General features: G+C 38.3%; 1 protein-coding gene across 2 annotated transcripts; it reads left to right on the forward strand.

The window, feature by feature from the left end:
• Positions 1-2914: 2914 nt before the first annotated feature.
• eif4eb (eukaryotic translation initiation factor 4eb) lies at positions 2915-15851 on the forward strand. Of its 2 annotated transcripts, none has more exons than XM_037747092.1 (7): positions 2915-2993; positions 4036-4169; positions 8855-8950; positions 9095-9158; positions 11784-11897; positions 14950-15089; positions 15179-15851. In XM_037747092.1, exons 1-7 carry the CDS (start codon positions 2976-2978, stop codon positions 15291-15293), a joined length of 681 nt encoding a protein of 226 aa, XP_037603020.1. In that variant the 5' UTR covers positions 2915-2975; the 3' UTR covers positions 15294-15851. The 2 variants fall into 2 exon arrangements, with proteins under 2 accessions (XP_037603020.1, XP_037603019.1); XM_037747091.1 differs by lacking the exon at positions 2915-2993 and adding an exon at positions 3533-3616.
• The last annotated feature ends 6957 nt before the right edge of the window (positions 15852-22808 follow it).

Below are 22808 nucleotides of genomic sequence, written 5' to 3' on the forward strand. Positions count from 1 at the left end.
CAGAGAAGCAGCAGCACAGCACAGAGACAGAGCACACTACTGCGCATGTGCAAAAGTGGGGTGACGTCACGTTGCACAGCTCGCGTCCAATGAACAGAAACTTTCCTATTATTGGAGTAATTTTATACTTGTTAACATTTTTTCTCAGATTTTGCACTGTACTATAGAAATATTAGATTTGGTTGCTATGATTACAGTGACAAAGACAGTAATGCATTTTTTCTTATTAATTTAATTTTAATTCTGTGTAAATTTACCCAGAAAAAAGCCTAATTTATTTGTATTTATGAAAGAAATGGAATTATATCTTTCGACAATTTCTTCCTCACAAAACAAGAAAAGCAATGAAAACAACGAATGTATGCAAAATCTTTAAAGTTTTTAAGTGAAATTATTGTCATACTCTCGCGTGGTCTTTTTTTATTATTATTTTATTTTTATTGGGTTTTTTTTTTGTTTTATGTTGGTTTTGTTTCATTTCTGTTGTCCTTTTATGTTTGGCACAGCTCTTTGTATATGTTTTCGCTATGCTTCTTTTGTATGTAAAGGTTTTTAATGTTTTCTGCTGTAACTATGTATACTGTAATTTTGAAATAAAAAATATATAAACTGGAAAAACAAAGTTTGGAAACTTGTGTTTGGTGGATTATTTCTCTGTAGTTACAATGCTAATTGTCATTGTATTTTACATCGTTGGAAAGCCTGTTTATTTACCTTCGCAATGATGTCCAACTTGTAAGGATCACGCATTTGTGGGATGAGCAGCACAGCTGATTATGTGGGTAGCGCCCAAGAAAAATTTGCCAAAATGCTCTAAACAGTGTATTCTCATAAAGCTACCAGGAAGCCTGCAATGACTGCCCTTCACCGTCAGGCCCGTTGGCGCTGGTGTCGACAACACAGACAATGGAACCTGAACATGTGGGGGAATGTCATGTTCAGTGATGAGTCCAGGTTCTGTCTGCGAAAGTTGGATGGCAGGGGTCAAAGTATGGAGACGACGTGGAGAACGCTATGCTGATTATTGAACCGATGGAGTAACAGCTTTTGGTGGGGGCAGTGTCATGGTGTGGGGCGGCATCTCCTTCACTGCCAAAACAAGACTTGTCATCATTGAAGGCCATCTCAATGCAGGGAGATATCGGGAGGAGATTCTGCAGCCAGTGGCGATCCCATATCTCCACAATCTGGCACCTAACTTCATCCTCCAAGATGACAATGCTCGCCCCCACAGAGCCAGGGTTATCACAGACTACCTCCACAATGTGGGAGTAGAGAGAATGTAACGGCCTGCCAAGAGTCCAGACCTCACCCAACTCAACACTTAGGATCAGCTTGGACGTGCTGTACGTGTTAGAGTGACCAACACAACCACGCTGGCTGACCTGCAACGAAACCTGGTTGAGGAATTTCGCCACCCCACAGCAACGTGTGACCAGGTTGGTGACCAGCATGAGGAGGAGGTGACAGGCTGTTGTGGCTGCGTATGGATCTTCCACCGCTACTGAGGCTCCTGACGGTGTATTAAATGAATAAAGTGTAAAATTGCCAATATGTCTTGTTTGTTCCTTGTTACTGATAGAGAGTTCAATCATCCAATCCACCAAACAACTCAAAACAAGAGTCAACACCAACAGGAGAATACACTGTTTACCATTGACGGAGCATTTTGGCAAATTTTTCTTGGGCACTACCCACATAATCAGCTGTGCTGCTCATCCCACAAATGCATGATCCTTACAAGTTGGACATCGTTGCGAAGGTAAATAAACAGGCTTTCCAACCATGTAAAATACAATGACAATTAGAATTGTAACAACAGAGAAATAATCGACCAAACACAAGTTTCCGAACTTTCTTTTTCCAGTTTATATACAAAAAAACCCAGAAACTTTCCCCCAACACAGAGTGAATATGATTTTACTGCTTCAGAGAGTGATCAATGGACATTATACAAGCTATACAGCATTTTGAAAAATTAAATAAGTGTGTTCTAATGCTTGTCTTAATTTAACTCGCTGTCTCTCGAAAACATTTTTAATTGCAAACCCTAACCCAGGGGTCTGCAACCTGCGGCTCCGGAGCCACATGCTGCTCTTTAGCCCCTCTCCAGTGGCTCCCCGAGGATTTAAAAAAAAATTTGTTGAAAGTATTTTTTTTTGTTTACATTTTTATTTTTATTTATTATTGTTGTAGGTCTATAGTACGACGTTACGACGGAGTATTAGGGCCACATTGAGAAAGAAAATGAATCTGAGATTTCTAGAATAAAGTCATAATATTATGAGAAAAAAGTCGTAATATTATGAGAATAAAGTCATAATATTATGAGAATAAAAGTCGTAATATTATGAAAATAAAGTCATAATATTATGAGAATAAAAGTCGTAATATTATGAGAATAAAAGTCGTAATATTATTAGAATGAAAGTCGTAATATTATGAGAATAAAATCATAATATTATGAGAATAAAAGTCATAATATTATGAGAATAAAAGTCGTAATATTATGAGAAAAAGTCATAATATTATGAGAATAAAAGTCGTAATATTATGAAAATAAAGTCATAATATTAGTATATATGTATAGTACTATAGTAGTAGTAATTTTACGTGTTATTTTCTTTTTTCTCGTAAAATTATAACTTTATTCTCATAATATTACGACTTTTATTCTTATAATATTATGACTTTATTCTTGTAATATTGTGACTTTATTCTCATAATATTATGACTTTATTCTCATAATATTACGACTTTTATTCTCATAATATTATGACTTTATTCTCATAATATTACGACTTTTATTCTTATAATATCATGACTTTATTCTTGTAATATTGTGACTTTATTCTCATAATATTACGACTTTTATTCTCGTAAAGATGCAACGGCAACTGCGCATGTGCAAAAGCGTGCTGACGTCACGTCACGTACGACGTAACAGAAACTTTTCCCCAACAGAGTTTTATAAGATGGCGACCGCCGAACCGGTGAGCACTTTCTCTCTAAAACAACACATCTAAACGTTTTAGTGGGGCTTTATGCGCTTTATTTACAGGGCGAGTTCACATTTAAAGTTTATATAGAACTTCATACATTAATCCTCGAAAGGAAAATGGTAGTTTTTACAGTTAAACGTGTTGTTTTTGAGTAGTTATAAGTTGGTCTTCTGGTGCCACGACCCTAACTACCGACGTGCCGTTCACCTTTTGGAGAACAGAACCACACCAGCTTTCAGCACTAAACAAGTTAGTTACTTAGTTTAACCCCTAGAAAACCACACCTGAGTAACAATTATTAACACGGGTGTGATTAGTATGACCTAGTAGTAAATTCGGCGTGTATTAGAAGCTGTTAAATATAAATATTAGTTAGTTTTGTGGCTAAAATGTCACGTCAGCTGTCAGAGCTGTTTGCTCCCTGCTGACCTCTGAGCTACTCTACTGGCTGTTACTTCAGCTAACGGTAGATGATGGTTAAGAGTAGTTTAAGTGGCAGTTTTAAAAGTGTTTTTCCCACTAAATAAACACTATTTGGTGTTTAAATGCAAGACTATGGGTCCAGATGTGTGGTGTCACGTTATATCGGATACTGTGTGTACCAAGCAAGTAAAGTAAGTTAAAGTGCATGTTTAAACTAGCTGCTATTATTGACGTTCATCAACAAACATGACACTTATAGTGGGGTAATGTTGGCAATAGTTTGCCATGTGGTTTCACATGAGTGAAATGTGTCCCAGCACATGTTCATATCGGGTTTCACTAGTGAACGCTGACGTCACTGATATTTTTTTTTACGTTAATTAAAAATGTATTTAGGCGATTATTAATCTTTTTGGTGTTAAAAACCACACTTTTGTTTTGTCAGATGGGCTCTTTATACATGTTGACTTGTATTTGAGTGTACCGCCATGACTGATGACGTGTTCACTTGTGTAATCATCAACTGGAAAGTTTGTTATTTAAGAGATTAGACGTCGTCATGCCACTGTTACAGTGATCTCACCTCTTTACCTGACTGCCTTTTATTAAGGAAACCAGCCCAAGTCCAACCCTGCCTGAAGAAGATGAAGATGAACAGGCGACTGGACAGGAGATTGGACAGGAGGTTGTGAACCTAGAAGCCTTGACACCAGAGGCCTACATCAAACACCCCCTCCAGAACAGGTTAGGGCAACCTTTACTATCAAAAGAGACATTTTAGGCAAAAAACAACAAAAACATTTTCAGTGAGGTATGGGGCCACATTGGGAAACAATCGAGATTTCGAGAATAAAGTTACAACTTAACGAGAAAAATACATTATATTACGAGAATAAGGTCATAACTTTACGAGAAAAAAAGTCATATTACGAGATTAAAGTCATAACTTTACGAGAAAGAAAGTCGTAATATTACGAGATTAAAGTCATAACTTTACGAGAAAGAAAGACAATAACACGTAAAATTACTACTACTATACTACTATACATATATATATACTAATATTACGACGTTTATTCTCATAATATTGTGACTTTATTCTCGAAATCTCAGATTCTTTTGTTTTCCTCAATGTGGCCCTAATACTCCGTCGTACTATAGACCTACAACAATGATAAATAAAAATGAAAATGTAAACAAAAAAACAGTTATTGATTTCCACAATTTTTTTTTAAAAAATCCACGGAGAGCCGCTGGAGAGTGGCTAAAGAGCCGCATGTGGCTCCGGTGCCGCAGGTTGCAGACCCCTGGGTTAGGGTTTGCAATTAAAAATGTATTCGAGAGATAGCGAGTTAAATTAAGACAAGCATTAGAACACACTTATTTAATTTTTCAAAATGATGTAGCTTGTATAATGTCCATTGATCACTCTCTGAAGCAGTAAAATCATATTCACTCTGACATGAAAGAATCAACTAGTTTCAGTGCTGCAGAACTTACTGTACTGTGTACTACTATTGCGAGCAAGTGAAAACAAACTAAATATTTAATTTGTTTGTGTTGTAAACCCTCTATATCAGGAACCATTTCAATGTTGGGATAGTTTAAAGGTGCTATTGATGACATTCAGCTACTAGATGTTGCATTCTCCCTCCCCCGTTCCATTCCATTTACTTCACAACAAGCCGTTGCCAGGCACTTATTCAATCTCAGTCATTTATCCGTTTCTTCCACACTAACTGACGACCTAGAGATACCGCATGATACCAACGTTGTTTTACCATTTTCTCACAAGCCTTGTTAGAAGTGGGAATCCAACATCAGATATCCTCCACAGAGATAAACAAAACATTCATTTTGGACCTGACAAAAGTTTTCAAATGATTAATTCACAATCATAATATTTTTTTCAGGAAAAAACAAACTTTTATTTGGCACCTATCTAAAGGCTCTGTAGATGTATTATTTAATATTCGTCTACATAAAAATGTTATCAATAAAACCTTAATTTATACCTTAAAATATAGAAAGTTTTCATTCATTTTCAGTATTTCCCTTTGCCTTTGGCAACTTTACTGAAAGTACACAGGTCATCAGTTAATCAACGATTGGATTGACAGAAAATGAATCAACAACAATACTGATGATCGATTCATTTTGAATGTTTGGTAGTTAAATCAAGCAGAAAATCCAGATATTTACTGCTTTTCTCAATTTTGTATAACTGTAAATGGGATATCTTTGGGTTTTGTACTTGTGTTTTCACAAGTTTTTGGACTTTAATTTAAAATTAATTAATTTAATCAAATAATTTATTGACAGATTAATTGGTAATAAAAATAATAGTTAGTTTTAGCTGTAATATTGCTGTAATAATTGCTTTTGTTTGCCTGTTGAATTGAGATGGTTTTGTTCGACACAAGGTGCTTCAAAATGAAATTAAAACGAACATTTTCAATTTGCTTGGACTTTCACTTTTGAGGCCAAACAGGGAAATCATATATATTGGCGATGTTCAGAAACACCAGTATTGGTACTGATCTCCCCCACTGGTTGAACTGGGCTGCTCCCAGATCTGAGTGTATGTAAAAACGTACGCATCATCAACTTCAAAGAAAAGTTTGGTGACTTATGCGTCATATAGTTGTTTTGATCTCTAAACACAGTTCAAGTACTGAATGACCCTTCCTCCACACAACTGAGTACACGTCTCATGCAGAAGTGAAAGCGAGACATGAATTGACCATTCACCAGAAACAAAGAACGCTGTGTTCCCCATGAGGAAGCTGAGCGATTCACAAAATGGTCTGTGCACAGCACACGATAAAAACATACTCTTTTAGCCAAATTTAAACCTGTTCGCTTTCCAGATTGATTTAGCAGACTATTACGTTTTGAAAATGTCTTTAATTCTGGGCGTGTTCTAGCAACTAATTTAATGATAAGAATATCTTATATATAATATAATGATTTATAATATTGTGCCTGTAGTTAGTGACTCAGTGGTTAGCAGTCTTACTTGTGGCACCGGTTCTATCTGTGTGTTTTCATGTTCTTCATGTGGGTTTTATCTCTCACTCCAAACAAATGCAGTCAGCTGGATGGGAGACTTTATTTCCCCACAGTAAGACTTTGATTGTCTGTGATGGTCTGGTGACCTGTCCAGTGTTTCAGTGCTTTCCTCTCAATCCGTACTCGGAGAGATTCCAACTCCCTTCTGTGCTGAATACAAATAAGCAACAATTGAATATGTTATATATATTTAAATTCCACAGGGATATTTATGTCCAAACAGGTCAAATAGAAACGCCAAACTCAACAGAAAGCCAGTCAGCTAAAAGAAAAGTTGGACCGTAAACACTTTTAAAGGGTTTCGCAACTCAGCTGTGAGGTTTGAAATACATCAGTGGCATGCTAATGGCAAAATATTCCCACAAAACCATAAATTAGTACAGTATATCAAACATGATTTTCCAAACAGCTAAGTTATGATATTACAGGTCAAACAACATTAGTCTATTAGCATTCATCTTCTTCTTGATCTGTTTATTTAGTTTGATAGGTTCATGGGGTGCATGAGGCTATCCCAGACAGGGTTATTATAGTAATCTAAAATTGAAACAAAAACGAAAATAAGCAGTAAAATATTGTTAGTATACTGAAACTAAATAAAAATGATATCCTTTAAGACAAATCTGAACTAAACTGAAACAATATGGTTGAAAACTAATAAAAATGAATGTAAATTAATATCAGTTTTTATTTTCGTCAACTCTCGTGACATTGAACCACAGAAAGTGAATGGACTTGACATTCCAGGTGATGGAGCTGTGCCACAATAGCTTCACATCGGACACTAATGCAGCGCGAAGATTAAACATGAAAGAAATGTAAACCATGTATTTTGTATGCATATGTAATTACTAGGGCTGTCAATCGATTCAAATATTTAATCGCGATTAATCACACATTTTTCGTATCTGTTCAAAATGTACCTTGAAGGGAGATTTGTCAAGTATTTAATACTCTTATCAACGCGAGAGTGGGCAAATATGCTTGCTTTATGCAAACGCATGTATTTATTTATTATTGGAAATCAATTAACAACACAAAACAATGACAAATATTGTTCAGAAACCCTCACAGGTACTGCATTTAGCATAAACTAAATATGCTCAAATCATAACATGATAAACTGCAGCCCAACAGGCAACAACAGCTGTCATTGTGTCAGTGTGCTGACTTGACTATGACTTGCCCCAAACTGCATGTGATTATCATAAAGTGGGCATTTCTGTAAAGGGGAGACTCGTGGGTACCCATAGAACCCATTTTCATTCACATATCTTGAGGTCAGATGTCAAGGGACCCTTTTGAAAAAGGCCATGCCAGTTTTTCCTCGCCAAAATTTAGCCTAAGTTTGGAGCGTTATTTAGCCTCGTTCACGACAAGCTAGTATGACATGGTTGGTACCAATGTATTCCTTAGGTTTTCTAGTTTCAAATGAGCATCTTCCAAAAGATTGCAAGTTGCATTAATGCGTTAAAGAAATTAGTGGTGTTAAAACAAATTTGCGTTAACACGTTATTATAGCGTTAACTTTGACAGCCCTTGTAGTTACATATTTCTGAGACCTTATACCCGGCCCTAAAAAAACAACTAAAACTACTGTAAAATTAAATATACAAAAACCTGTTGTATATTTTCTGAAAAACCAAACTAAAACCAGCAACACTCTTAAAACTAACTAAAACTAAAATGAAATGAAAATTTTAAACTAAAATAAAATAAAAACATTGAAGATTCTAAACTCTTATAACCTTGATCCCATCATGCATTAGGGGACAAATTAAACACCCTATAGAGATCAATCTAAGGGACTACACAATATGCTGCTTCAGATTATGACCTATAATTAAACATTCAAATATTTTACCAGACAAGTTAACATGGAATACACAAATGTGCCGTAAACTGAACGACGTTCTGTTATGGATATGCAATGCCACTCAAAGAAATTACATTTCAATCAGTTGATTTATTCTGTTTTCTGGCATTTATTTGGACAGTGCTCATTTAAAAACACCACCCAACCCACTGACAGACTAGCTGCTTTAATGGCTTTATAATAGTGTCAACAGCCACTGTTTTCTTTATTATTCCCCAACCCAAAAAGAGCTTAAAGCAGTTGCTGAGCCATAAGAGAATTCAGCTTCGAACCACTATGACAAAGCATTCACAATTAATTGGACCAAGACAGTGACGGCATGATTTACTGAACAGTTTGCCTCGGCAGCATCCAGGTGCATCCATACGTCGCTCATTTGCTCCGAAGCTCAATGGCTTTTGGTTACTTTTGTTTACCTCTTGTTTAATTAGGGGCTTTGTTACATTTATGCAAATTTCCTTTTTCTGTTTTCGCCCAACAGATGGTCCCTGTGGTTCTTCAAGAACGACAAGAGCAAAACATGGCAGGCCAACCTGCGACTCATCTCTAAATTTGACACGGTTGAAGATTTCTGGGCGTAAGGAGCAATAAATCTCTCCCAAGTCTTTTTTGTTTTCCTGTACTTCTATAGAGTGACTGAAGCAGTAATATGTCATGACTGTATACCGTGTGTTTTGAATTACTGAGATGAGATGAGCATGTTTTGTTCTCTTCATTTCAGTCTCTACAACCATATCCAGTTGTCAAGCAACCTCATGTCAGGCTGCGATTACTCCCTTTTTAAGGTACGTTTTATTTATTTACCATTTATGTAAATGCACAGTGTGAGTAGTTCAAGTGCAAGTATAAGTTAAAATCCGTCTTTTTGTTATATTTTTGCATGCCTATATTCTCTCTGGTGTTGAGATTATTTTTGTGTTCAACAGTTTGTACAAGGACAAAACTATTTTCTCTTTCTGATAGACTCAATGGAACTAAAAGAACCATGTAAAAGGCTATAAAACATCTTTCTTTCAAAGTGGAAGACCACATTTACATCATGAGATATTGTATTTGTTAAACTAAGCAAAGGACATATGGCAGTTGATATCATTGCCGGTTATTTGAAAAACATTTAATTTCAAACCGATATCCTCGTGAGAATAATTGAATTAAAAATGGAATAAACAAGTTTTATCACCAGTTTACCAATTAAGCCAAATTGCAAGATTGTAGCGACAACAAAATCAAATAAATCTCCCGCAAACAGAACAATACCTGATTGAAATGTCAGCAAAGAGTTTCGTTGGAAAAACAACAGCATCATTGCTGGAGGGCAGACAGGAGCTTCTGTGACTTATTTGTTGTGTGTGGAAGCTTAGTTAGTTAAATGGCAGGAGGCGGCAGCCACTAATTATACTCTGTGAGAAAGGTGATAACTAGAGTTGCAGAGGGTCGGAAAATTTACGGTAAATTTCCAAGGGAAGTTAAGCTCGGGAATTTTGAAGATGTTGCACAATTTTCAATATAAAAAAACCAATACTCGGTCTTATGACATGTTTTGGTTAAAAGAATGCCCATTGAATTGTAACAATGCATTGCATTTTCTTCAATCAATTTCCAATATCCCATTAAATAGGAATCAGGAAAGGTTGTGTGAGGTACTTATCCATAGTCAGTGTATTACCTAAAGTAGATGGCGGTCGGTATGCCCCCTGTTTGGAGAAGCAGACAGGAGTACCAGCATGGAAGCAAAGAAATGTACTGCCGGGGACATCAGCAAAACATATTTTTAACCACCTAAAACAAAGGTTCACCTAAAAAAAATGTAAGTGTACGCTATATTTAGAATATTTTCGCCGGTTTACCTTGCTGTCAGACAGCTATACAGTCTGTTTATGATGGGAAACTGAAGCCGTCATCTATGCCTCACACAACCCCACTCCAAATGACCCAAACTATTCCTTTAACCAGAATACAGTAGAGTAAAGACTATTACACAGTTTATAACTAAGCTAGCCGTTAGCACGATGTGGGATGTAGCTTGATTGAGCATGCTAATTGAGGAGTTTTAATTTATCAATTTTCCATTCATTCTTTATTGTAAAACATTTATTTTATAAATTAGCTGTTCTCTTTATTTATTAATTAATGGATTTATTTGGCAAATTAATGGATAATATCTGTCTGCTTATGATATGTAAAAGGTTTGTTTCTATCTACATATGACATGGTAAATACAGCCTGAGCAAATAACCCCTTATATTTCCATTTCATTCCTGTTTTTTTTCCCATGGAAAGTTTCCATCTTAAATATTCCCAGAATTTTGCAACCCTAGTGATGAAAATAAATGGAAAAGCAGTATATCAAGTACGACTGCAGTCTATAATCAGTGTGCTTTTATTGAAATCAGTAGTGGGATCACCTGTGGCGAAGACTAATTAGTGAGCTTGTATTCACAGCAGGGGAGTCAGTTTATCAGCACCTGTACAATTTAAGTTTTACACTTTAACTCTTAGAAAATGTAGCTTTTTACAAAACACTGTGAGTCAGAATGTTGAAGCAGAGCTTTGTGTAGAAGGCGAACAGAAATGCAACTCGCGACAAAGACATTAACCAAATATTTAACCATCACTGGACGGACACATGTTGAGCTCTTGCTACCCTTTTAAGATACATCCACACTAATCTCTGTCCAGACGAGCGTTTTAGGGCCGTTTCAGAATTAATCTCCGTCCATACTACCACGCCTGAAAACGCATATCACATGACCATTCACGTACATTGGGCATGCGCATGCCGGTATAAACAGGAAGCAGCGCTGGACACGGGAATGGATGTAAAGCGCCCGAATAATAGCTTGCCTCCTGCGCATGTAGGCAGTAGTAGCGTTAAAAAATGCAGAATTTAATTGCACAACAGCAGCTAGCATAGACAACAAGGTCAGCAATGCTTGAACCTCGTTATCCATGTTGAAATTAACCGCTGGTGGTCGAGGCTGATTTTGTTTGTTTTCTTCCAGAAAAAGTTCATGTGATGGGGCGTGGCGAATAAGACCCCAATCATGAAGCGAATGTGGGCATCTGCGTCATTGTTTTCAAAGTTCTCCGTTTCTGTCCATCCGGAGTAAAACGCAACCCCGGAGTTTTAAAACTAAAACAAGATCAACCGCATTTTCAAAAGTAGTCTGGACGCTAGGCATAAATGTAGCAAAAGTTATGCATTTTAAAACGTATTAGTGTGGATGTAGCCTGAGTGTTCCAGCTTTAATCAGATTTAAATAATTTCTGCTGGGATTATTGAAGAGTTGAAAAAGATATATTTCTTGCAGGCAGTGTTGAACTCACTGAAACCTCACCATTAAGGGCTGTTTTGAAGGTTCGGTGCGGTGGTTTGGGATGTGTATTGACTATGTGAACCATTGCTGCAGGATGGCATTGAACCCATGTGGGAGGACGAGAGGAACAAGCGTGGCGGGCGCTGGCTGCTCACGCTCAACAAGCAGCAGAGGAGATTAGACCTGGACCGCTTCTGGCTTGAAACCGTAGGTTTGCTTTGTATCCTGTTCAGTGTTGGTACTCAAATGAGTGATACTATTGCTCATTTCTTGAGCCTCTGTATACCACTCTATCATTACATTTGTTACATTGCTGATTTCATCTTCTCATACCTACAATGAGCTACAGATCGGATTATGTTAGTTTCCTTTTACACAACCAAGTCTTCTGTGGTATCTAAATATATACTATTCCAGTACCTTGACTGTATGCTGAGCTGATGATAAGGGGTCACAACACAGTCAAATGAGGGCAACTGAAAATTGGCTTGCCTGCTGCTAAGTCTGCAGTCCGCACAGTGTTGTGGCGAGCTCTCTCACTGCGCTAAAGGTCACTGACAAGTGATACACAAATCTTGCAAGCTATACTTGCCTGTTAGCAGACAGCACTTGCTTTACTGTCAAAATATTGCAACCACTGGTCTTCCTGGGCTGAAAGGGGGTCACTTTCTTTTTTTATTGACATTCTCACTAATTGTTTGTCCGTATGATAAACTGGAAACAAACATTTTTTTTAATGACGTGGACAGTTTCAAATGAACAGTTTGTTGCGCTGTGAGTTGTCGTGGAGGGTGCTGCTTTACCCTGCTGGTTCAGGACCTGCCTGAACTTCGCAGATCTGCACATAAAATGTGTTGCAGGAAGAATGTTAAAAAATTCTAACTCATCAGAAGGTCTTCTTATGCCTCATTTCCACCGCATGATTTGGCTCGCCTCAACTCAACTCGCTTTGGGTACTAGGTCCTTTTCTCTATTTCGTTCTCCTCCATGTAGGCAGGAATCTCAGCTGAATGTGAATAAAACAATTGCAGTCGCTATTGATGGTAGCTTGGCTATTGAAAAATGGTGGGTTTGTGCAGGATGTGACGATTCTCTCTGACCAATCAGTGGTCTGCAGTGTTTTAACTCAACACCTTCTGGTATTGGCTCAGCTTGCTTGTAACCTTGTCCAAGGTGTTACCAAAAAAGTACCAGGTACTATCCGCAACTTTTGCTAATGGAAAGCCAAAAAAGAGCAAGTTTAGTAGAGCCGTGCCATACCTTGCAGTGGAAATGCGGCATTAGTGACCTATAACCGAGTAAAAAACATCAGGAGGCTGGAGTGCTGCTGAGCAGCATAGCACTCAGTGCTACCACTGGTATCATAGTAATACTACTGATTAAAACAGTAATCTCATTTATACTTCCTCTGGCCACCAGTGGCAGCACTGAGCACTCCACTAGCTGAGCAAATCTCCAGTCGTTAAGCAAGAGAAGAGCTCTGCACCATCTTTCATTTTACATGGTTTGTATTGACTGACAGAAAAGACCTTTTTCTATCAGAATATTTATGTTTTTGTTACTTTACAGCCCTCTTGACGCAGCTTATAGTTTGCTAAGACGTTTTCCTACCATTCAGTGAGTTTGTATTTACGACATTCTTCACGTAACAAATTTTATGAGCGGATCTGTAACTGAAATGTCAAAGCTCTGGCAGATATCCGTGCAATCAGTCCTGGATATGGGCTGGTGATGCCAGTAATCCAAATCCTTGTACTTCGTTCCGTCAGACAGAGGCTTTCCTTTTCTTGTCTAGTCTCGGCTGGTCTGTATCAGTCTAGCTGATTAGTTTGGTTTAATAGTATCTATGGTGCGTTGAAATGACGCTTTGGTCATCATCAGAATGCTGAAAAAAGTTCTGTTGGGAATGCCATACCATGGGGGTTATATGAGTTGGTATTATTGGTCCTAACTATATTTATATAGAAATTTACAATGGCAAAATAAAAGATATTTAAATACTAATTCAATATTATTGCTGAAATTTGTTAATAGAAAAAGTACTAATGTCACTTAAAAGTGCCACTATATAATATGCAGTGGTGGATGAAGTACCTGGAAGCCACACTTGAGTAAAGTACAGATATCTAATGAGAAAATGAGTTTAGTAGAAGTTAAACACACCTATTAGAATATTACTTGAGTAAAAGTCTTTGATATTTACTGTACTTAAGTATCAAAAGTAATTGAATGATATTAAATGTACTTAAATATTAAAAATAAAAGTACAAATAAATGCTGTTAATAAAAAAGCAAGCAAGTCATAATTTTGAGATTTATGAAGTTTATAGGGCAGTTACACATGCATGAAATTAATATTCGCCTCCCGTTCACTTCCATTCTACGCGAGCGAAAGTGCGAAACAAATATTTGCTTCCGGTTGTGGAGCACATTTGCATCTTTGCATTCAAAATGCAGTTTACTCTGGTGAACTTTCAGTTCAAAAAATCACCTCGGCAGGCGATGGTCACTTGCATTCACGCATGTGTGACCGTGCCCTTTTTATTCCTCTTAAGATGTACACCACGTTAAAAATGGAGGCTACATTACACTCGAAGAAAAACAACAAACAACTGAAAGGATTTAAAGAGCAAAATCCAGTTTTTCGTAGTTACAAGTACCATTCAACATGTAGCATAATCTGCAGCCTGCCTGGACTCAAGCAGAAATCAAAATTTAACTACGGCTTTGAGAGCACTTTGTTTGCACTTGAATGATGTAACTTGCAAGCTAGCACCACTGATTCGCCAAATTTAATAGTAACGAAGATGCTTAAGGGAAATTTATCGGATTAAAAGTATTCATTTTATTTAGGAAATGTAGTGGAGTAAAAGTGAAAGTTGACAGAAATATATAAAAAGTAAAATGCGGTCCAAAAAAAGTACAGATACTCCCAAAAAAGTGCTGTAACGAAGTCTTATTACTTTGTTACATTAGACCACTGATAATATGTTACTACCTCACTGATCTTAACAGAGTTCATGCAACATGAATTGCAGGAAATGGCAGCAAAACCCTGAAAGCATTCTTGTCAAACGGGTGCAGCAGAGAGAAAGAATCTCAAAACTCTCGCTGATCCACCTCGCTAATGAAGGTTGACAAAGCTAACAATGTCCAGGGCCTTACTCCTTTACGAGAGTGTGGACGATTTATAGTTTAGTCGAGACGTAAATCATGATGAAATGACAGTTGCTTTTATTCCTCTCCGTCCTCTCACCAGCTCCTGTGCTTAGTCGGAGAGGCCTTTGACGACTACAGCGATCAGGTCTGCGGAGCCGTGGTCAACATCCGCACGAAAGGAGATAAAATAGCCGTCTGGACATCAGACTTCGATAGCCGGGAAGCTGTAACACACATAGGGTGAGGCGTGGCAAAAGTGTTTTACATTCATAAATACAGATGATGTCATTCTCTGCATCCTCTCATGGTGTCTTTTCCCCCGTCAACAGGAGAGTTTACAAGGAGCGCTTGGGGCTTCCCTTGAAGATGACTATCGGCTACCAGTCTCACTCAGACACAGCCACCAAAAGCGGTTCAACCACCAAGAACAAATTTGTCGTTTGAGAATTGCCCCAATGTGCCTCTTTCATTTTCTTGTCTTATTTTGTTGTTGGTTCATAATGTTTACTTTGCTGCAAAGACTCTGCGGAATGCAATCTGGGAGAAAAGAAAAAACACAATCCAAGACTACGTGCCAAATGTTTCCATAACCTGCCCAGGACTTCAACCACATGGAAAACAGATGAACAGGAATCTTCAAAAAACACTAACAATGAAAGGTATTAATACTAGTGGATGAGATTTAGGCCCAATCCCAGTACACCCCTCACCCCTACCACTTAGCCCTATCCCTCTGTTTTGCGTGTTCGCATGTAGGGGTTAGGGCGTCCCGACTCTTGTTGCGATAGAGGGCTAAGGCGAAGTGGTAGGGCTATATGTCCCTCCAAACAGAGATTTTTCAGAGGCTCACTCCAAAGCGAGTGTTACGAGAAGTCTTCCAGAAGGACTCGCGACTCATCGGCAAGACACCAGCTAACGTTGTACAATCACATAAAAAAAACACAATTTAAGTATTTACTTCGTTAATGAAGGTTTTAAATATATTATGATAACCTCATATTATCTTAGTGTCATGTCATTTTGATGTATTGTAGAACTTTACGTTATGACGAGCATGACAACAAATATTGCTTAAAAATGGCTAATATGTCACTAGCTAGCTAGCTAGCTAACGTTACAACGTTGTTTTAAAGTGGCAATCTCGAAGATTTTCATTTAAATAAATGTCCATTAAGTCATTATCTATCGCCAAACAAGGTAAAGCAATGGTGATAGAGCCTATGGCCCACTGATAAAAGTTTTGCAATTCGGGCAATCGATTAAAATATTTAACCAAGAGACCCCTTTGAAAATGGCCATGGCAGTTTTTACTCTCCAAAATTTAACATAACTTTGGAGTGTTATTTTAGCCTCCTTTGCGACAAGCTAGTATGACATGGTTAGTACCAATGGATTCCTTTTTTTCTAGTTTCATATGACGCCGGTATCTTCACTCTAGCATTAAAATTGAGCCTGCATGCTGCAACCTAAAAATCGCAGGTTGCATTAATGCGTTAAAGAAATTAGTGGCGTTAAAACAAATTTGCGTTAACGCGTCATTATTGCATTAACTTTGACAGCCCTAATTATAGACCTTTTCTTTTTGACAAGCATGACAATGTCGCTAGCTAGCTAGCTAACTTTACAACATTGTTTTAAAGTGGCAATCTGGAAGATTTATATAAATGTCTGTTAAGTCACAATCGCCAAACGAGGTAACACAATTGTGATTTAGCCTGTAGCCCACTCATAAAAGTGTTGCAATATTTATATATTTGCAGAATTATGAACTAGGTGACATTCTGGGAAAAAATGCTGTTGTATACACAAAGAACGCATGTTGCCAAGAAGTGAAAGTCAATTGTTCGTTCCATTGCAACATCAGCGCCCAGCAGCAAAGCTACACTTCAGCCATTTTGGACTGAAAGCGCTTACCGGACACCGGTACACCATAATCCTGCCTAATAAGTGCCATAGAGTAGTAAAACTAAACTATTTCTATTCTGTTGTCATATTCTACCGAAACGGACTGTGTTGAACAATAAAATATCATTATAAGCGTTTTCAGTCCAAAATGGCGGCAGCAGCTGTTGTTCTTTGGTATACACGCAAAAAATGGAACTATGCACACAATTCTGAAAACTTGAAGACCTTGTATATAGAAATATAATTTTTCTATTGTATTTCTATGCTCGTGCATCAACAAAAAATACGCTCAAATAGAAATTCTAAAACAACCAGATTGAAATCTTTCAGATTGCCACTTTAAGGCTGATTTGTGCATGACAGTCCCGCATTCAACATATTTCCATGTTGCATTTCCCTCCCTCGTTGATGGCATGTGACACTCAAAATTCCAGCTAAGTTGCTGCATTGGTTACCAGTCCTCTGGCAGGGTAGGAGCACGGGTTGCTAGCCTACAGAGCACCGCTATTCTATCACGAAGCGGCCTGATAATGAACCAGTATTCTTTTGATTTGATGACTTGTTTGATGGATCAATAGCGTAACTTTATAAGTTGTAAACGAATCGAGAGCGTCCACGCTTTTCTATCTCCATCAGCAAAAGTCATTGAAACGACCACAGCTGAAGACGGTATCGTAACATTAGATCCCGGCAACAAACTCGTCGCACCCGTTTACGTAAACGCCATCGGCGACTACCGATGACGTATCAGGGTCTCGAAGGGTTGTCCCATTTCCCAGGGGAAGATTTCAACCACGACCCCTTATAACTCTGTTCCGAGGGGCAAGTCAAAAAAAGCGAAGGGCATTCGAAAACGAGGCGTTGGGGTAAAAATAAGAAATGGGATTGGGCCTAGGAGTGCTTTATACTCTACTAAAGAAATATGTGTTGATTTTTTTTTCTTTTTAATGTCAGGGAATCCTGAAATGCAAAAAATATATAGTAATGTATATTTCTCTCCCATTTACTACAGCAGCATTGGTTTGCTGTAATCCTTAATGACATTAAACCCTTTTAATTTATTATTAATTTGCCTGCATATGATTAGATTGTTAGAGCCTTTGTTTTATGCTTTTTTTTTTTGCCTTGAACTGTTGCACGTAATCAACCTTTTAAAAGTATTTCATGACTCATATTCATTTGAGTGTTTAATATAATTAAAACTTTGGTTTTGCAATTATTAGTTGTTAAATTGTGTAGTACTTTTTTTTTGCCGCCTGTAATCGGTACATTCCTTGTTATAAATGATTTGCTTTTTTGACTTGCAGTGGTGCTGTATTGTAGGATATTGACATTTAGTGGCGGAGGACGTTTATAGTAGACCATCCCACTGTATGAATAAGATTACTAAAGGAGACGGGGAAAGTCCCTTCCTTGGCTTCCAAGTAGCTTAAGATTCACCGTTCGCCTTAGTGAAAGTGCCAAATTCAAACCTACCCCACCTCCACCCCCTATCATCCTGAGATCCCTTAAAATGTCAGTGTAAAAAGAACTTTGAAAGAAAAGGTTACTTTGGGCAACATGGCTTCCCCAGCTCAGTTTATTGCCACCTTTAAAAATGTCACTTCAACATGACAAATGTCATCACGTTCTCAAAGATGGGCATTCTTTAAGCCAGCAGGCGAAGCATCCACAACTAGATCCTCCTTGATCTGATGAAGCGTTAAGTGACTGCCGAAGCTTCATTAGGTCCTTGTTGAAGTTATGGCATGCTTGTGGTAGTAACCTTTAAAGGCCAGCTGATCTATCATGTAAGATCCTTTTGCAAGCACGCGCTCAAATGATAAACACCGAAGTGAGTAAAATGTATAGCACCTTTCTAGAGAAGTCTAAACAAAGTACCTCACAATAAAGCAACTGACAAAAAATCAAAATCAATATAAGGGTGCACAGAAAATTAGTCCAAATATTAATAATGCAACAACTCAAATAATGATTGTAGTTAACACCAGTATAACCAAATAATGTGGTGAGCATCCCACATCCACTGTGCAATATAGAGCATTGAGATTGGGTGGTGGGAAATGTCCAAAAGTGTCCTCTACGTTAATTAAAAAGACCATACCATTTCAGTTTCAATTCAATAAATGACATTTTTAAGATGTTTTGATGTCTGATCTGGTCTCTCAATAATCACCATGTTCCTTGAAGTGTAAATATTAAAAACTATGAGACATATCTAATAACTCATCTGCTTCGCTATACGTCTCGTCCTTTGTGATTAGTATTATGTATACTGTACACCCAGTTGCCAGTTGGTTAGGTTCACCTTGCTAAAACTAATGCAGTCCTCCAATGACTCAATGAAGCCTTCATTCATAGAGGTTATGATGTTCATATTTAGTTGAAACTGCTCTAGAGAGGTGTTGATTCAACTTTATTGTCATTTTGGAGGCTGTACATGTAGTTTGTGGTGATGTGTATCGTACTGTCGTGCTAACATAAATGGAGTGGACTAAATATTCTATCACCTATAGAAGCAGTGTAAATATTCAGTAATTTGCATCATCAACATAGAAATTGCAACTATACAGTGTATTATTTGTAAAGTTATGGCATGTGGCATATTGTTTTTGCAACAGTCATAAACTAGAATTACGGCCTCGTGGTTGTTTGCCTCTGCCAACCAGTCAAGATGCAGTTTTTCATTCATGTCTGTCGAAAATGTCATCACTTCATCATTTGATCTTATTAGACAGTTGTGTGAAATTGTCATAATTTGCATAAGAATTTTTTAGTTAAGGCCAAAACATATTTTGTGAGGTCACAGTGACCTTGACCTTTGACCTTTCACCAAAATCTAATGAGTTCATCCTTGATTACAAGATGAAGGTTCTACCAAATTTGAAGAAATTCCCTCAAGATGTTCCTGAGATATGGCGTTCACGAGAATGGGACGAATGTGAGGTCAAAGTGACCTTGACCGTTGACCTCTAAAATCTAATCAGTCCATCTTTGAATCCAAGCAGGGCCAGCTCCAGCCCTTTTGGTGCCCAAGGCGAAATTCGGATTTGGAGACCCTCTACATCTGTCCGTCTAGCGATCTTGCATCCTGACCCGTACTTGGGCTGTTGTGATGAGCACAGCCGCAGTGTGATGTTCAAGTGCCGCTGGGCAGATGAAAACTTGAGAAAGAGAGTTACAGGGGTTAAAATGTATTTCTTTCTTTCTTTCTTTCTTTATTTGTTCATTTGTTACCTCAATGCAGAAAATGAGGAAGGGCGCCAACCGGCATTTTTTAAAAATTCATTCATTCATTGTTTTTTTAAGAGGGCGACCAGCGTTTTGGCATCATTGGGCAAAAATTCCATAATAACCTTTCAGCATATTATAATTCAAGTGTTCTGAGAGAAAACTAGACTTCTGCACCTCCTCATGGCTCTGTTTTTCCAGACCGTGGCGGAAGACTTTGACCAATCACAGGTCATTTCAGAGAGAGAGCGTTCCTGTGCTCTCATTTTACAGATAAACAGTACACTACAAGAAGTTTCTGAAAACATTTGAGGCGAGAAATAGACATTAACGTAACATAATATTGATTCATATTTGATCAGCGCTGCCTAGTTTGACCGTTTGGTCGGAGTTCACGAGTGAGATGGCAGCTGGACGGCAGACTCCAGATCAGCCCTGACTGGTTGTTTTCCTCCGGTCTGTGAAATCTTGCAGATGCCATTAGGAGCACCGGAGGACACCGAAGGACACAGAGGGACATGTTTTGTTTTTTTTTTCAGATTACCTGTCTCATGCACTACTGTCAGGATATAGTGACCGATTTATAAAACTAACTTTTTTTAGTCATATTTGCTCCATTTCTACCCACTGCTGCTTTAAGCCGGCCCTGAGTCCAAGGTGGACATATTGCCAAATTTGAAGAAATTTGTTCAAGGTGTTCCTTTTCACAAGAATGGGACAGAAGCGAGATCACAGTACCCTTGACCTTTGACCTCCAAAATCAGTCCATCTATGAGTACAAATATATGTATATATCAAATTTGAAGAAATTCCTTCCAGGCGTTCCTGAGATATCGCGTTCACGATGAGTCGGACATACGTACGGACCTACGGACAACCTGAAAACAAAATGCCTGTGGCCATGGCCGTCGTTGGTGCGGAGGAATAAAAAAAGAAATTGCCCACATTTGCATTTATTGAAAACTGTCCACCAACACAGTTGAATATATTTCTTTTATCTTTCTGTTGTGAATAGTAATAAAACCAAATGCCCCCGTTCTGTGCAGACAGGTAAACACAAGGCCACTGACACGGCCACTTTATTAAATGGGGTTACAGGCTAACCTTGGCAGCAATGAATACAATCAATGTGGTGAATTGAATTGAGCACAGTTTCTCCGTCTCCAGTCGGCCCCAGTTGCCGCAAGCGGGACCTCCTTGTTTTCCAATCAGAGGCACTTATCGAAATCCCAAACCCTCCGATGTGAGATAACCGGCCGAATCAATCTGTCAGAAGAACATAATCCAGCAGGGGAAATATGAAATGAATCAGCTAAAATCAGAATAGACTTCCAAAAGAAAAAAGTATAGCGAAAGCAATCTGATTTAGAGCTATAACTCTGTCCCCGAATCCAGCCCAAAAAGCACAAAGAGCCTAAACTAAAAACGTACCGTGGAATATTTTTTTCCCGCTGACTTGTTTTAGGGCTGCACTGGGGCATTTTCTGTTGATGCCGTGGCTCCAGGCAGGTTTTTAATAGGTAATCATTTCACTGCTGTCCATCACTTTACACTGGAGGGAGCTGCAACCCCATTTAACTTTAAACTGGTGCGTAGGCAGTGCTGGGATGGATTTTGTTGTTTACAGCCACGAGTCTACATCCTGCTGGCTTTCAACTTAAAAGGGCGGTGATGTAGGGGCTTGTTGTGTGGATTACACCGTGGTCTTGTCCATCTGTCAGTCTGCTGGGGCTTTGAAGGTGGCAGCTCACAATTCAGAGGGAAAGAAATGAACTTAGGTAGCGGCTGAAAAATGTAGTGTACGAAAGTGAAGAGGGAATTTCAGACAATCAACATAAAACATCAAAAAGGAACTGTTTGGTGTTTTAACATGACTGGCAATGTATTGCGTGAATAGAAATGTCTAGAAACAGTGATATCACGCATTTGACAGCGAAGAAGCATGTACTACATATGGCGTACGTTTGCCAGCAGCTATAATTAGGACATTACATACCCTTACAACTAAAGGATCTAAGCCACCGCCATTTGTCAAGCTCAGTGCTTTATCAGCTTACCGTTCTGTATATGGCTGATCAATTTCCCCAGGGGTCCGTTTGGGCGCTCGTTTCTCTCCCCGTAGTATCCAGATCAATGGCGGGATTTGTTAACCCAGATCAAATGAATGAAGAGGGTAATCAGAGAGGCAGTTATCCTATACTTTGTGGGCTTGTGATCGAGGATGCTCGGATTACATTTAAAGCCCAGACGGATATGCTTAACATATATAGAACGCCCCATGAGACTCAATCACTGCATAAACACATTGTACACATGGTGGGGTTTTTAGTATTGATCCAAACTCACTGTACACATGTCTGAGTCAGTGTATGTACTGTATATAAAGCCCAACTCCTGACAGAAACACCATATTATCCCCCGTTTCAGCTTCACGTTGCTGGCTCCCAGTGCAGCGTGGCATTGATTTTATCATTTTATTGAGAGGTACATCTTGGAACACCTAGTTATTTCTCTTAACTTTCAACTCTCTGTGAGGGAGCTCTCTGGTCCCTTGGGCAGCTTTCCAACTTTGTGTCCTGCTTTAATGCACACTCTTGAAAGAAGTATGGAAATCTGAAAGCCTGAAATTGCAGTACCTGGCAAAGGAAATGTTTGACATTTTGGGAAATGTGCTTATTTGCTTTCTTGCCAAGAGTTAGATGAAAAGATCAATACCACTCTGTCCATTAGATATAAGGCTAAAGCCAGGAGACATTAGCTTATTAGCACAAAGATGGGAAACAAAACGAGCCTGGCTCTGTCTAAGCTTAAAAAATATATGCC

This window comes from Sebastes umbrosus, chromosome 16 (assembly GCF_015220745.1).
Source record: "Sebastes umbrosus isolate fSebUmb1 chromosome 16, fSebUmb1.pri, whole genome shotgun sequence".
Taxonomy (NCBI): domain Eukaryota; kingdom Metazoa; phylum Chordata; class Actinopteri; order Perciformes; family Sebastidae; genus Sebastes; species Sebastes umbrosus.